Raw genomic sequence first — 16,440 nt, 5'->3', positions numbered from 1 at the left:
ATTTTCAGATTTTTCATCATTAGTGTACAGGAATGCCAGAGATTTCTGTGCATTAATTTTGTATCCTGCTACTTTACCAAATTCATTGATTAGCTCTAGTAGTTTTTCGGTAGCATCTTTAGGATTCTCTATGTATAGTATCATGTCATCTGCAAACAGTGACAGCTTTACTTCTTCTTTTCCAATTTGGATTCCTTTTATTTCCTTTTCTTCTCTGATTGCTGTGGCTAAAACTTCCAAAACTAGGTTGAATAAGAGTGGTGAGAGTGGGCAGCCTTGTCTTGTTCCTGATCTTAGTGGAAATGGTTTCAGTTTTTCACCATTGAGGACAATGTTGGCTGTGGGTTTGTCATATATGGCCTTTATTATGTTGAGGAAAGTTCCCTCTATGCCTACTTTCTGCAGGGTTTTTATCATAAATGGGTGTTGAATTTTGTCGAAAGCTTTCTCTGCATCTATTGAGATGATCATATGTTTTTCTCCTTCAACTTGTTAATATGGTGTATCACGTTGATTGATTTGCGTATATTGAAGAATTCTTGCATTCCTGGAATAAACCCCACTTGATCATGGTGTATGATCCTTTTAATGTGCTGTTGGATTCTGTTTGCTAGTATTTTGTTGAGGATTTTTGCATCTATGTTCATCAGTGATATTGGCCTGTAGTTTTCTTTCTTTGTGACATCCTTGCCTGGTTTTGGTATCAAGGTGATGGTGGCCTCGTAGAATGAGTTTGGGAGTGTTCCTTCCTCTGATATTGTTTGGAAGAGTTTGAGAAGGATGGGTGTTAGCTCTTCTCTAAATGTTTGATAGAATTCGCCTGTGAAGCCATCTGGTCCTGGGCTTTTGTTTGATGGAAGATTTTTAATCACAGTTTCAATTTCAGTGCTTGTGATTGGTCTATTCATATTTTCTATTTCTTCCTGAGTCAGTCTTGGTAGGTTGTGCATTTCTAAGAATTTGTCCATTTCTTCCAGGTTGTCCATTTTATTGGCATAGAGTTGCTTATAGTAATCTCTCATGATCTTTTGTATTTCTGCAGTGTCAGTTGTTACTTCTCCTTTTTCATTTCTAATTCTACTGATTTGAGTCTTCTCCCTTCTTTTCTTGATGAGTCTGGCTAATGGTTTGTCAATTTTGTTTATCTTCTCAAAGAACCAGCTTTTAGTTTGGTTGATCTTTGCTATCGTTTCCTTCATTTCTTTTTCATTTATTTCTGATCTGATCTTTATGATTTCTTTCCTTCTGCTAACTTTGGGGGTTTTTTGTTCTTCTTTCTCTAATTGCTTTAGGTGCAGGGTCAGGTTGTTTACTCGAAATGTTTCCTGTTTCTTAAGGTGGGATTGTATTGCCATGAACTTCCCCCTTAGAACTGCTTTTGCTGCGTCCCATAGGTTTTGGGTCGTCGTGTCTCCATTGTCATTTGTTTCTAAGTATTTCTTAATTTCCTCTTTGATTTCTTCAGTGATCACTTCATTATTGAGTAGTGTATTGTTTAGCCTCCATGTGTTTGTATTTTTTACAGATCTTTTCCTGTAATTGATGTCTAGTCTCATAGCATTGTGGTCGGAAAAAATACTTGATACAATTTCAATTTTCTTAAATTTACCAAGGCTTGATTTGTGACCCAAGATATGATCTATCCTGGAGAATGTTCCATGAGCACTTGAGAAAAATGTGTATTCTGTTGTTTTTGGGTGGAATGTCCTATAAATATCAATTAAGTCCATCTTGTTTAAAGTATCATTTAAAGCTTGTGTTTCCTTATTTATTTTCATTTTGGATGATCTGTCCATTGGTGAAAGTGGGGTGTTAAAGTCCCCTACTATGATTGTGTTACTGTCGATTTCCCCTTTTATGGCTGTTAGTATTTGCCTTATGTATTGAGGTGCTCCTATGTTGGGTGCATAAATATTTACAATTGTTATATCTTCTTCTTGGATCGATCCCTTTATCGTTATGTAGTGTCCTTCTCTGTCTCTTCTAATAGTCTTTATTTTAAAGTCTATTTTGTCTGATATAAGAATTGCTACTCCAGCTTTCTTTTGATTTCCATTTGCATGGAATATCTTTTTCCATCTCCTTACTTTCAATCTGTATGTGTCTCTAGGTCTGAAGTGGGTCTCTTGTAGACAGCATATATATGGGTCTTGTTTTTGTATCCATTCAGCCACTCTGTGTCTTTTGGTGGGAGCATTTAGTCCATTTACATTTAAGGTAATTATTGATATGTATGTTCCTATTCCCATTTCCTTAATGGCTTTGGGTTCGTTATTGTAGGTATAGTCCTTCTGTTGTGTTTCTTGCCTAGAGAAGTTCCTTTAGCATTTGTTGTAAAGCTGGTTTGGTGATGCTGAACTCTCTCAGCTTTTGCTTGTCTGTAAACGTTTTAATTTCTCCATCAAATCTGAATGAGATCCTTGCTGGGTAGAGTAATCTTGGTTGCAGGTTTCTCTCCTTCATCACTTTAATTATGTCCTGCCACTCCCTTCTGGCTTGTAGAGTTTCTGCTGAGAGATCAGCTGTTAACCTGATGGGGATTCCCTTGTGTGTTATTTGTTGTTTTTCCCTTGCTGCTTTTAATATGATTTCTTTGTGTTTAATTTTTGACAGTTTGATTAATATGTGTCTTGGCGTATTTCTTCTTGGATTTATTCTGTATGGGACTCTCTGTGCCTCCTGGACTTGATTAACTATTTCCTTTCCCATATTAGGGAAGTTTTCAACTATAATCTCTTCAAATATTTTCTCAGTCCCTTTCTTTTTCTCTTCTTCTTCTGGAACCCCTATAATTCGAATGTTGGTGCGTTTAATGTTGTCCCAGAGGTCTCTGAGACTGTCCTCTGTTCTTTTCATTCTTTTTTCTTTATTTTTCTCTGCATCAGTTATTTCCACTATTTTATCTTCCACCTCACTTATCCGTTCTTCTGCCTCAGTTATTCTGCTATTGATCCCATCTAGAGTATTTTTCATTTCATTTATTGTGTTTTTAATCGATGCTTGATTCATCTTTAGTTCTTCTAGGTCCTTGTTAACTGTTTCTTGCATATTGTCTATTCTATTTCCAAGATTTTGGATCTGGGAAATAGAATCTTGGATCAGCTTTACTATCATTATTCTGAATTCTTTTTCAGGTAGACTGCCTATTACCTCTTCATTTGTTAGGTCTGGTAGGTTTTTATCTTGCTCCTTCACCTGCTGTGTGTTTTTCTGCTTTCTCATTTTGCTTATGTTACTGTGTTTGGGGTCTCCTTTTTGCAGGCTGCAGATTCGTAGTTCCCGTTGTTTTTGGTGTCTGTCCCCCGTGGCTAAGGTTGTTTCAGTAGGTTGTGTAGGCTTCCTGGTGGGGGGGACTAATGCCTGTGTTCTGGTGGTTGAAGCTCGATCTTATCTTTCTGGTGGACAGGTCCACGTCTGGTGGTGTGTTTTGGGGTGCCTGTGGCCTTATTATGTTTTTAGGTATCCTCTCTGCTAATGGGTGGGGTTGTGTTCCTGCCTTGCTAGTTGCTTGGCATAGGGTGACCAGCACTGTAGCTTGCTGGTCGTTGACTGAAGCTGGGTGCTGGTGTTGAGATGGAGATCCCTGGGAGATTTTCGCTGCTTGATATTATGTGGAGCTGGGAGGTCTCTTGTGGACCCGTGTCCTGAAGTTGGCTCTCCCACTTCAGAGGCACAGCACTAACTCCTGGCTGCAGCACCAAGAGCCTTTCATCCACCCAGCTCAGAATAACAGTGAGAAAAAGTAGACAGAAATAATTAGTAGAAGAAAGAAAGAGAGATTGAAAGAAAGGAAGAAGGGAAGTAAGGAAGGAAGGAAGGAAGAAAGAAAGAAAGGAGGGAGGGAGGAAGGATGGAAAGAAAGGAAAGAAAGGAGGGAGGGAGGGAGGAATGAAAGCAAAAGGAAGAGTGAATGGAAGAAGAGAGGGAGGGAGGGAGGAAGGAAAGAAAGAAAGAAAGACAGGAGGGAGGGAGGGAGGGAGGAAGGAAAGAAAAAGAAAGTGGAAAGAAGAAGGGTGGGAGGGAGGGAGGGATGGAGGAAAGAAAAAGAAAGAAGGAAAGGAGGAGCGGAGGGAGGGAGGGAGGAAGGGAAGGGAGGAAAAAAAGAAAGAGCAGGTAAAGTAAAATAGAATAAAGTATGAAATATAGTAGCGTTATTAAAATTAAAAAGTAATTATTGAAAAAAAACACGGACCGAAAGAACCCTGGGACATATGGTGGAAGCAAAGCTATACAGAGAGAATCTTACACAGAAGATTACACATACACATTCACAAAAAGAGAGCAGGGGGAAAAATCAAAAATCTTGCTCTCCAAGTCCACCTCCTCGATTTGGGATAATTCGTTGTAAAAAGAGGAAAAGGGCGAAAAGTCTGAAATCTTGCTAAGTCCACCTCCTTAATTTGAGATAATTCGTTGTAAAAAGAGGGAAAAAAAGGGGGGGAAAGTCTTAAATCTTGTCCTCAAAGTCCACTTCCTCAATTTGGGATGATTCGCTGTCCATTCATGCACTCCACAGACGCAGGGCACATCAAATGGACCGTGGAGCTTTAATCCGCTGCCTCGGAGGCTGCACAGAGAGATTTCCCTGTCTCTGCTCTCACAGCTCCCGGGTCTCAGCCTTGGACCTGGCCCCGCCTCTGCGCGTAGGTCGCCGGAGGGCGTCCGTTCTTCACTCAGACAGGACGGTTTTAAAGGAGCCGCTGATTCGGGGGCTCTGGCTCACTCAGGCAGAGGGGAGGGAGGGGAATGCTCTCTCCTCGCGCACCAGGCAACAAAAGGGAAAAAAGTCTCTTGCCTCTCCGGCAGCTCCAGACCCTTTCCCCGGACTCCCTCAGGGCTAGCACTAACCCCTTCAGGCTCTCTTCCTGCCGCCAGCCCCAGTCCTCTCCCTGCGCTCCGACTGAAAGCCGATACCCGAGCCTCAGCTCCCAGACCCGCCCGCCCTGGCGGCCGAGCAGACAAGTCTCTCGGGCTGGTGTGTGCCTGAGGGCACCGATCCTCTGTGCCAAAATCTCTCTGCTTTGCCCTCCACACCCCTGTTGCTGTGCTCTCCTCCGCTACTCCGAAGCTTTCCCCCTCTGCCACCTGCAGTCTCCGCCCTCGAAGGGGCTTGTAGTGTGTAGAAACCTTCCCTCCTTCACGGCTCCCTCCCACTGGTGCAGGTCCCGTCCATATCCTATTGTCTCTGTTTATTCTTTTTTTCTTTTGACCTACCCAGGTATGTGGGGAGTTTCTTGCCTTTTGGGGGGTCTGAGGTCTTCTGTCAGCGTTCAGTAGGTGTTCTGTTGGAGTTGTTCCACGTGTAGATGAATTTCTGATGTATCTTAATAAAAATGGATCTTAACTGAAGAGCCACTAGTTTCTTTGAAGGCGATGCATACACATCAGGAGCGTGCACTCCGCGAGGTCGGGGACCGAGTCCCCGCAAGGGACGAACATGGTCTAGCCGGCTGCTACAGCGGGAAGAGCCTGCGGCCGGAAGGCAAACTTCTTTATATTCTCAAACTATCAATGAATTCTTCTGCCATCAACTTCCTTGCCTACTGTCTACCCATTATACTCCCCTGACAAACCTACTGCCTGCTTTTTTTTTTATTACTATCTTTTCTTGGCTGTGTTGGGTCTTCGTTACTGTGCAGGTTTTCTCTAGTTGTGGTGAGCGAAGGTTACTCTTCACTGTGGTGCATGGGCTTCTCATTGCTGTGGATTCTCTTGCTGCGGAGCACGGGCTCTAGGCGCACAGGCTGCAGTAGTTGCAGCACGCAGTCTCAGTAGTTGCGGCACATGGGCTCTAGGGCACGCAGGCTTCAGAAGTTGCAGCATGCAGGCACAGTAATTGCGGCACATGGGCTTTAGGGTGTGCAGGCTTTGCAGCATGCAGGCTCAGTAGTTGCGGCACGCAGGCTCTAGAGCACATGGGGTTCAGTAGTTGCAGCATGCAGGCTCAGTAGTTGTGGCACTCAGGCTTAGTTGTTCCACAGCATGTGGGATCTTCTCAGACCAGGGATCGAACCCGTGTCCCCTGCATTGGCAGGCGGATTCTTAACCACCGTGCCACCAGGGAAGTCCAACCACTGCCTGCTTTTGATTGTGGCTAAATCTTAGGTGCTGAATTCTGCTAGACATAATCACACACATTTATAAGCTTGTATCACCTATAAATTATGATGTCTAATATCACCTTGGCCCCTAAGATTATATATTCTTTTTCAACTCAATCTAACCTTTGTTGCTCTCCACAAATCTTCAAATGCTTCATTCTGTCACTATCAGCAAATTATCTCACCCTAACATATCAAGAAGGAGAAATATCAATGATATTTCACTGAACCCTCTGCCATCAAACAAATGAACTTACTGCACCTAAACATCTGTTCTCCATCCTTCCTCTCCTTCTCTCTCTACGAATCCCTCCATCTTGGCTCTAGACTGCATCTGAAACCAAGCAGAGCCCTGCCACTGTCCTGTTCCAAGTACAAAGGCCCCTCCACACCCCCAGCTCTTGTTTACAGAAGGGCTGAAGTCTCCCAAGCTTCCCTGAGTCACAGAAGAGCAGGCTCAAGAAGTTAATGATTAGGACAATAGAGGCACAGAATCCTTCAGTGTCTGATGCACATTCCTGAGTTGTTTTACAGATACTGTAACTGCCACCAGAGGGAAAACGCTAACTGCATGATGACCAGACTGCAGCCATGACATAAGCTGTTCCACCTTGAGCAGTACTGAATCTATGGCTAGCACAATTCCAAGAACTGGGCTTAAGACAGTGGGATTAACACTATTGCTCATAACAATCTGTATCTTTGTGGGCATCAAAATAATTGTGGCTTTTTCTCCCCATATATGTAAGCAGACAACTAAAATTATCAGCAAAGAGATGCTACAGACCCATATCGACATCTTCCACTCTAAAATATGGCACCCTGTGTCAGCATGAAGAAGTTACAGAAAGTGGACCTTTGCCCATAATCCCACAGAAATGGAATGATGTCTGACAGCGGTGATTTGTAAGCAAATTTTTGCAGGCAGTTTGTTGCAGGAAGTAGCTCTCTGCAAGAGGCCACTTTTGTCCTGTCACTTTAGCAAGGCTATATTTTAACTAACCTCCGGCTCAAGCACACCTTTCAAATCTTTTTGATCACACAGTACTTTGCCTAACCTGTTGATTCTTTCCATAGATCAAAGAAGTAGAATTGAAGAATGAGTAATTAACAGATGACTGGATCTCTTCCCCAGCTCCCCCTTCAGTAATCTCGCAATCAAACTGTGTGAACAAAATAGCATCTAAAGAAAGATCACACCGCTCAATGCTCTGTGGTGACCTAAATGAGTAGGAAATCCAAAAAAAGAGGGGATATACGTATGCGTATAGCTGATTCACTTTGCTGTACAGTACAAACTAACACAATATTGTAAAGGAACCATACACCAATAAAAATTTTAAAAAAGCAAGATCATTTTTTGGATCTTTCCAAAAAAACGGAAAGGAGTCGACAAGGCTGCACACAATGGGAGATGGCAACAAATCTGACCCCCTATCTCAATGAGTAACTGAGATTATTTCCCCTCTTTTCTGTTAAAAACTTTCATGGCCGAGCAGAATCTTCAGAGCTGGTTGTGGGACAGGAGTCCGCGTTCTCCCCAGATTGCCGGCTCTCTGATTAATGTGACCTTTCCGTTCCTAATCAGCACTTGTCACACAATTGCTGACTTTTTGAGCAGTGAGCAGCCAAACCTGAGTTCAGTAACACTTCTACTAACTGGAAAAACCATACTAAAGATCATAATAGAACAGTGTCATTTATCACATCAACTTCAGTAAACTAATTGAATTACCACCAATTTATTCATCAGTAAAGCCACGCACCCCCTTCTACTCATAAAACTCTATGATATAGCAACAGAAAGAAAGGAAGATTGGGACAAAAAAGTACAAGAGACAAAAATGGAGTAGGCAGGACATTCTGAATGTCTTGGATTTTTCTTAAGTAGGTTATTTTATACATGAATATTTTATACATGAGCTAGAAAGAAAGCTTTGAAACAGATATTATATAAAAAGGCATTACATTAAGTAACTATCCGAATACTATAAAAGCTGTAAGAAGGCATATACAATTGAAGCTAAAAACTCTGGCTACATGTAACAAAATGCTATTCTCAAAAGAGACCTAATAGAGGAAAATGTTCTTTCATGATGAGCAAGATTCCAAGCTCTTGTAAGATTGGAAAACAATTAGTAATTCTGAGAATACTATTTTATTAATAGGTTAAGTTTCCCTAGATCTTGATATTGTTGTTTCCAGTTTAAAATAAAATAATTACTTTTTCATTTAATCCTTGAAAGTTCCATGCTAAGAATGAATAATCATGACTAGCTGAACAAGCAGTTTTGCTTTTTTTTATGGCTGCAATTGAATTACAGGTAACTTGTCAATTATTAATTAATACCCTCTGATCAAAGATCTTGGAATTTAAGGTGGTAATTTTTGTATATGACCAAATGCAATAGAGTACAGAGAAAACAGCATACTTTCTATGCTGTTTTCTATTTCAAAAAGAAATTAAAGTAGTTAAAAGTTAATTCACATGGAAAATGCGCCCTAAGATTTTGCATATATATATCCAAACAGTTCTTTTTTCTGCCCTTACCCACTTTCCTCAAACATCCATGAAAGTAAACCAATGATATGTAATTTTCTCTCTCATACCTATGATGTGGCTATTTTTGCTAATCCTTTCCAGAATACTCAGAAACATTTAACTCAGTAATGTACTGTTTTTCTATAAATGTTAAAAATTCAGATTTGAGAAATTAAAGATTTATTTGTTACTTATGGAATATACAACAGGAAATTTTTAAAAATCAAACAAAAAAACAGGACTTCTACACAGGGAAACCACTGATTAAGTCCAATGTCTGACTACTTACAAAATGAGTCATTCAGTTGTGTAAAAGGCTTCAAATACGTGGAGAACCCCAAGAAAGACATATATTAAAATAAACCAACATACTAAAAAGGTGGTGATTTTTCAAGTAAATATGACAACCCCATTAAAATGCAACACACGGTTTTCTGCAAAAAGAAAACCTTAAGATGAAATATATGCTTTATATAAAATATTTACATATACAATGCACAAAACCCACTACGGTTAGTAACCTTTATGGCTTTAAAGAACTAGATATTTACATATCTTTCTTCTGCATGTGCCTGCGTGTATGTGTGTTTTGTATATATTTTTAACAGTTGACAGCTGTTTTAGAGCATACAGAGATGCCAAGCTGAATGAGGGTCTTGATTACTTCAAGATTAGCTATCTAAAGTTTCTATTCATTTTAAGTGTTGTTAGTTGGAAGAGTCATTAGTCACTTCCTTGTCTTATAGAACATCAGCATACATTTACATTGTTAATGAACATTTGGGGTAAATGAATTAATGGCACTTTTAAACATCAATTCAGTCCTAATAACTTTGTATGTCATAGAAATGTTGGCTAGGATATAAACGAAAATCCTTTTCAGTAAAGGTAACTCCTCATTCCTACAAACAATAAAGAATAAAATTAATTTAAAATGTTTTTTAACCGGTTTAAAAAAAAAGAACCTCAATATTTAATGAACTAGTCCAGAGAAAAACAGGCACTTAAGGAAAAAACAAAACAAAACAAAAAAAACCCCTATGTTCTAAAATAAGCATATAAACCAGAACATTTTGGTGAAAATATTTCATATACTGATAACACAAAAATATATTCACTTTTAAAATATCCACTTATCAAAGCGCTTGCAGAATAATTTGACTTATTTCATTATGAGTACTTCTTATGACATTTAAGAAGAAACATCACTAGGGAGGATTGTATCATTCTTACCACTGAAATTCTTTAAATGCTGAAACTGAAATTGGACACAAATAATTTTTTCATATTATCAAAACCTTAAACAGCAGTTTAAATAAAAGCAAATATAAAAATAAAGTAACAAAAATAAGTTGCATGCTATTTTCATTAAAAACAACAAGGGCATTTGTATGATGTGGAAGGTATTAAAGATGCACTAAAAACATAAACACACTCCATAAACTCAATAGCTAGTATACTAAAAAATAACTACTTAAGGTATCAATTTTTTTTAATTCCCAAAACAAGAGTTAATGGCAGACCTTTATTTACATCAATACAGAAAAAAAATCATATTTGAAGTATGTAAAATATATGTGAATGACTAATTATAATTTCTTAAAATAGATTTTATAATCCTGATATATGTATTGGGTGAAAAATTACAAATAGTTATTTGAGTCAATGAATCAACTTTAGCAAATATTTAGTGAATTAGTTGAAATAAAGAAAAGGGGTCAAGAATGCTCACAAACTCATTGTTTCCTTCTAAGATACTATGTTATTACTAACACTGAGAAAATAATACAAAGCTCTGCTACATATACATTTAATACATTTTTATAGGGCAGACCCCAAATACAGTTGATGTTTTAACAATTTCACTACACAGAGCTTTAAAAGTAAAACACAAATCCCAATTACTAAAAAAAAACAAAAAGAATAATCAGGTAAGTGTTTTATTCTGTAATAATCTCAACTTGCTGAAGGAAAAAAAAAATCCCTGCAAAAATCAACACCAAGAGCTTAGACTTTTTAAAAGATGTTTGAGAAAAGGCCAATTGCATTTCAACATTCTTATACTAAAGCAATAAACTGTTTAAGTTTATGATTTTTTTAAAAAAGAATGACAGTGCATTAAACACTTGGCTATGGCTAATGCGTCTGTCTATAATTAAAAGTTGACGTTTTGTGGAATCCATCAGTGTCAGAGCGCTCCATATCTATCCAGGGAAATGTTCTTAAAGCCCTCCCGCTCAGTCTCTCTAGAGAATGACACACAAGGCAGGCAGGGCTAGCTGGAGACCCTCTGCCAGGTTTCCCAGTAACCTCAAAGTTATCTGCATACAAAACTCACCTCCAGGCTTGTGTGAGTAACTCAACAAGGGGTCAATGCCCACTTCTTGTTCTTCTGGCTGCAGAGGATGTCTAGTTTCAGATAAGGAATGATACATTGTGAGAACTGGACAACGTCACTGAGAGTGACCACCTGGGAGATGAAAAATATGGAGAAAAATTATAAATTTTTTTTCTGCTATGACTGGGAATAAATGCAAAATGGAAAATGATTAAATGAGCATTACAAACATTAACAAGTTTTCCAGAGGCTCCAGGGACTGTTACTACACATTGGTAGGCATATATATAAAGAAGCGAAAAAGTGGCACAAGATTTTCATTTCAACAATTTCTTCCCAAATCTGGACTTCACTGGTAACCTCTACCTCAACATTCAATTACATTTATTTTCAGTAAACTTCTGCACAAAAAGCTGAATTGTAAGTTAAATCACTGTCACATTTATAATATCCTTCATTTTACTACCAAAATAATACACATTTACTATAGGAACTTTCAAAATATAGAAAATATAGCTAACTGAAATCATTTGTTATTATATTAGCTAAAAACACCACTGTTAACATTTCAGTTTATTATATGTATTCTTTCTAGGCATTTAAAATGTTTAATGTGATCCACCATGCTAAGTATACTGATTATATAAATCATCATGAGTATTTTCCTTCCCATAAAAAAGTCTATATTATCACTTCTAATGGATCCCTGGTATTCTACTATATAGCTATAACAATTGATGTATCCAATTCCTTATTAGCAAACAATTAGGATGCTTTCAGTTCCCCAATACTATAAATAGCCTCACAATGAATATCTTCCAGTAATATCTCTGTGTTGTATCCATGATTATTTCCTTAGGATAAAATCCTATAAGCATAATTGCTGGACCAAAATGTTTATTTTTAAAAAATAAGATTTTAAGGTAAGTTTTGCCAAATTATGCTCTAGAAAGATTTGTATATAATAGAACAATTCATTTCCCCTGGACCCTCATCAACAGTGGGAATGAGTAATTCCTTGGGCTTTTTTTTTTTTTGGACCTATATAATAGTCAATTTTTATACTGCATTTGCTTGATACCTAGTGAGATCACTGAAGACTTCATATGTTTTCTCTGACATTTGTTATTGTCTTTTGTGGATGCAGTTTATTATTATGATTGCCTTCATGATTTGTAAGCATGCTTTAAATATTAAGGATATTAAACCTTTGTCATATGCTATATCTGTTCTTCTCAGAGTGTGTCTGTCTTCAAATTATATATAGTTTTTGTGGAGATAGTAACTTCTTCATTTTTATGTAGCCAAATATATCTGTATCTCCTTTATGGATTCTGCCTCTGGTATTATGCTTCCAAAGGCAAGATTATATAAATAACCACCTGTGTCTTCTCATAGTTTTGAAGGTTTTCCTCCTCAATTCTCATTTCTATAAATAATTCTAATTTAAACATAGATTTTTTTTAGAAATTAAATTGTTTTTGAACTTCCAAGCTACACTAACTACTTATAATTTTTTTGTCTATAAAGTACAAATGACTTTCCCAAATCAGAATCTTCTAAAAAATAGACTGGGTTCACTACTTTTCATCCAAAATAATGTAAGTAACATAATCTTTTAAATTTTAAGAGCAGGGGGGACAAGAAGAGGAAATGTGTAATGCTAAATTGGAAAAGCAAGTCCAATCAAAATGGGTATGTAATTTTACAGGATATAGTCTCCACTTATGGAGGAAAATTCCAGAGAAGCCCATGAACACACAAATCCTTGACCAATCTTTTCCTATCACAAAATGCTCCTTTATCCTGTTTACTTAATTTCTAAAACTCTCATTTCATAAAATCACTCTTGAACACTTTCTCATTTTTATCAGAACCCTCCAACTCTCACCCACCCTCACTTCTTGGATCAGATGTTAACATCCTTTCCCCCCCAGTTTATGGTTAAAACAAAAGAAGCAGAGGGTTAGGCTAAATCAACACTTGGGAAAGCACAACTTTTGTTGCCAACATAGTAAGAATTCCTAAATCCATAAAGCTAAACCATTGTCAGTTCTTGTTTCTTATGTGTAAAAATCAATTAACATATATGGAGCACTAACTATACAGAAGGAACTCTGGGGGATATAATCTAGTAGAGCAGCAGTCCCCAACCTCCTTGGCACCAGGGACTGGTTTTGTGGAAGACAATTTTTCCACAGATCGGGGGGGTGGGGTGGGGGTGGGGGTCAGGGGGTATGGTGTTAGGATGATTCAAGCACATTACATTTATTGTGTGCTTTATTTCTGTTATTATTACATTGTACTATATAATGAAATAATTCTACAACTCACCATAATGCAGAATGAGTGGGAGCCCTGAGCTTGTTTTCACTTGCCACTCACTGATAGGGTTTTGATATGAGTCTGCAAGCAATTGATTTATTATGGCCTCTGTGCAGTCAAACCTCTCTGCTAATGATAATCTGTATTTGCAGCTACTCCCCAGCGCTAGCATCACCACCTCAGCTCTACCTCTGGTCACCAGGCATTAGATTCTCATAAGGAACGTGCAACCTAGATCCCTTGCATGTGCAGTTCACAGTTCCCGCTCCTATGAGAATCTAACGCTGCCACTGATCTGACAGGAAGTGGAGCTCAGGTGGTAATGTGAGTGATGGGGAGCGGCTGTAAATACAGATGAAGCTTCGCTCACTTGTCCGCTGCTCACCTCCTGCCGTGCAGCCCAGTTGCTAACAGGCCACGGACTGCTGCTGGTCCATGGCCTGGGGGTTGGGGGACCCTGTAGTAGAGGAGAGCAAAATGTAGATAAGCAATTACATTATAAAATAGAATCTGATACATTCTGCTGATCAAATGAATGAGCAGGTTAAAAAATGAAGTCCTCTACTATGGAGAAGTAAGGCTCATCAAATGCCAACACCTAATGGGGTCAGGCAAAAAGCATTATTAATTACAGTTAACATCTATTAAGTAAGGAATATATGACAAAAACTACTCTAAACACTTCACATATACTCAACATTTCATCCTCCCAACAACTCAATGACGTATCTTCATCATCATTTTCATTTTACCAAAGAGAAAACAGGTACAGAGAGATGAAGCAATTTGCTTACAGTCGCACAACTAGGAAGTGTTGAAGCCAGACTCTAAACCCATCCTATCTGGCTCCAAAGCTCACCCTCTACTCAGTACTACACTTGGCTCTTGTTAAGTCAATGAGACAGACAGAAGGCATAAAACAAGGGGGTCTAAGAGGACTGGGTCTGTGAACTATTGGAACATCTTGCTTCAACATTTTCAAGAAAAACTGGAAATCCAGAATTTTATGTGAAATCTCTTTACTTGTAAGTGTTGGCAAATAATTAAAAAAAGAAAGAAACTGTGGAACTGATTAAACACATGTCAAAACTGTATTTGGCCATGGACAACTATTTTCATGTAAAATTCATATTCTCTATACACTTTGTCATACTCTTTAAAAATACAAGGGTAAACATTCGAAAATGAGTATTGCAAGTTAACTGCCAGACTTCCTTAAAATTTCTTTAATATCCTATACTATGTTTTCATATCATTTCTCATTTTTATAGTATATACTTCTGTTAGACTTCATATACCTAAAATATATAAATAAGGGGATTTTATGTATTTTAAACTCTATGAGAAATAGACAAGCAACAAGGAAACTGATATCAAAGTGTATTTCAAAAAGGAACATCAGAAGAAAAAAAAAAACCCTCTCTGTAGCTAAAATAAAATACAACATGACAATGTTCAAATATTCACTCAAGATGCTCAAAGAGACTTAAGGTCTTTTAAACTCCTTAGAGAAAGTTCAAGTCATTCACTGATTTTAGCTTTAATAATAATTCTTTAGAAATTGAGATGTCTGTGGTAACACCCAATAAACAGAATACAAAATTTACCAAACATACCAGTCTACAACCATTCTAGAGAATCAGGCATCTACTATATGCTAATTTATCATGCCTATAGGTTGGAACTGAGTCACTGAAATGCTTTTATTGTCAAATAAAGCAAACCTGCTGAATAGTAATAATGAGTTATTTTCAAGAAATACGTTGAAGAAAAAGTTTGGACAATATCCTTAATTTTCTTTTAATCATAGATTTAAATAATAATCTAGTTCAAAAGTAACTCATTAAGTAGGTGCTGTTTTGTTTTTTGTTGTTGTTTTAAATACAAAGGGCTATTTTTGCCTTTTGGAACGTAAAAGAATATTTAACTTTGTTGGTTACTGCTACTGTGATTACCTTATAAAATCACAATACAATGTTGCTTTCAAATATTAAGTAATTTTTCCAATTTGTGTTCTGTGACTATAACAACAACCAAAAACAAAGCAGGATAGCAAAGGTTTTTAAACAAATGTATCTATATTTATTTTAATCACTATTTTGAATAAATTTTGTATCTATGAATATCAGACTATAAGAAAATATTTAATAAAAATTCAAATATTTAAGGGAATTTTTTGTGGTCTGAAGATTTTAAGATAACCCCTATAAAAGTCAAAATGGCATAAACATTTTGAAAATCACAGTGGACCACTGCATCTTATGTTTGTATACTTGCTATGCCTTAATCTCCTCTACATAGAAGCTAGACATATATGTGGAAATATATATATATAATGACCAAAAATATGTATCTTGGTAAATGACTTCTCAAATCCATAATTGATGGAGTTCAGTTTTCTTAAATAATGCCAAGTTGTCTCTAGAATTTCTCTGACTGACAAAAATAGTAAAGAATTTTAAAAAATAAAGGCAATATTATTTTTTCTAATTCAGAAAGCACAGCAATATACCTTTTAAGACCTGAGAAAGGAGATGTCCCTTCTTTGCTACACTTACTATAAATAACAAAGTTCCTACTGCACATGAACTCAACATTCACAAAACTCAAAACTGGTTGTGCAACGTGGTTTTACTGCCATCCTGGTCACAGGAATTGACACATTAGGCTGAAAGTGCCATTTAAAATCCCAGACTAATCTTAGGACAGTTGTATTGGCTTCACATATCTGGTCCTTGCAGTATTAAATCTTAAGATAAAAGTGATCTGTCTGAAAGAAGGGAAGTCTTGTGAAAACAGTATTTAATGAAAGGGTAGGAGTTCAGCACTAAAGCTTGGAAGACAGTCTTAAAGTATGTCAATTAAATTTCAGAATAATTTATTTTCCATGTAAACTGAAGCAACACAAGCAGTCTGTAAGTGAAAATTTCAAATTATTAGCATGATACAGACAAAACAAAAGGTTAGCTGAATAAAATTTCTCACTTTTAAAATGGCATCATATAAACAAAACCTCTAGAAAAATAGTTTATTCCCTCTGAATCTGAAGTTCTACATATTTCAGCTTATAATCATTCTATCACTGTTTCTATTACATAGGCATAGAATTAGCATTCTGAATTGTGTCTTCTAAA

At 37.3% G+C, this 16,440-nt stretch overlaps 1 protein-coding gene across 2 annotated transcripts in view; it reads right to left on the bottom strand.

Annotated features, from left to right (window-relative positions):
• The window catches only part of TBC1D5 (TBC1 domain family member 5), a gene marked incomplete at both ends in the record, with an annotated part of 358,820 nt that extends 347,742 nt beyond the window's left edge, over window positions 1-11,078 (bottom strand). For both annotated transcript variants that reach the window (XM_079704730.1, XM_079704731.1), the window contains one exon: window positions 10,982-11,078. In XM_079704730.1, coding sequence (XP_079560856.1) covers window positions 10,982-11,078 — 97 coding nt within the window. The remainder of the gene's footprint in view (window positions 1-10,981) is intronic.
• Window positions 11,079-16,440: the final 5,362 nt, after the last annotated feature.

This window comes from Hyperoodon ampullatus (assembly GCF_949752795.1).
Source record: "Hyperoodon ampullatus genome assembly, chromosome: 5".
NCBI lineage: Eukaryota > Metazoa > Chordata > Mammalia > Artiodactyla > Ziphiidae > Hyperoodon > Hyperoodon ampullatus.
Note: the sequence above shows the minus strand (reverse complement) of the source record. Positions and strands in the feature narration are given on the sequence as shown.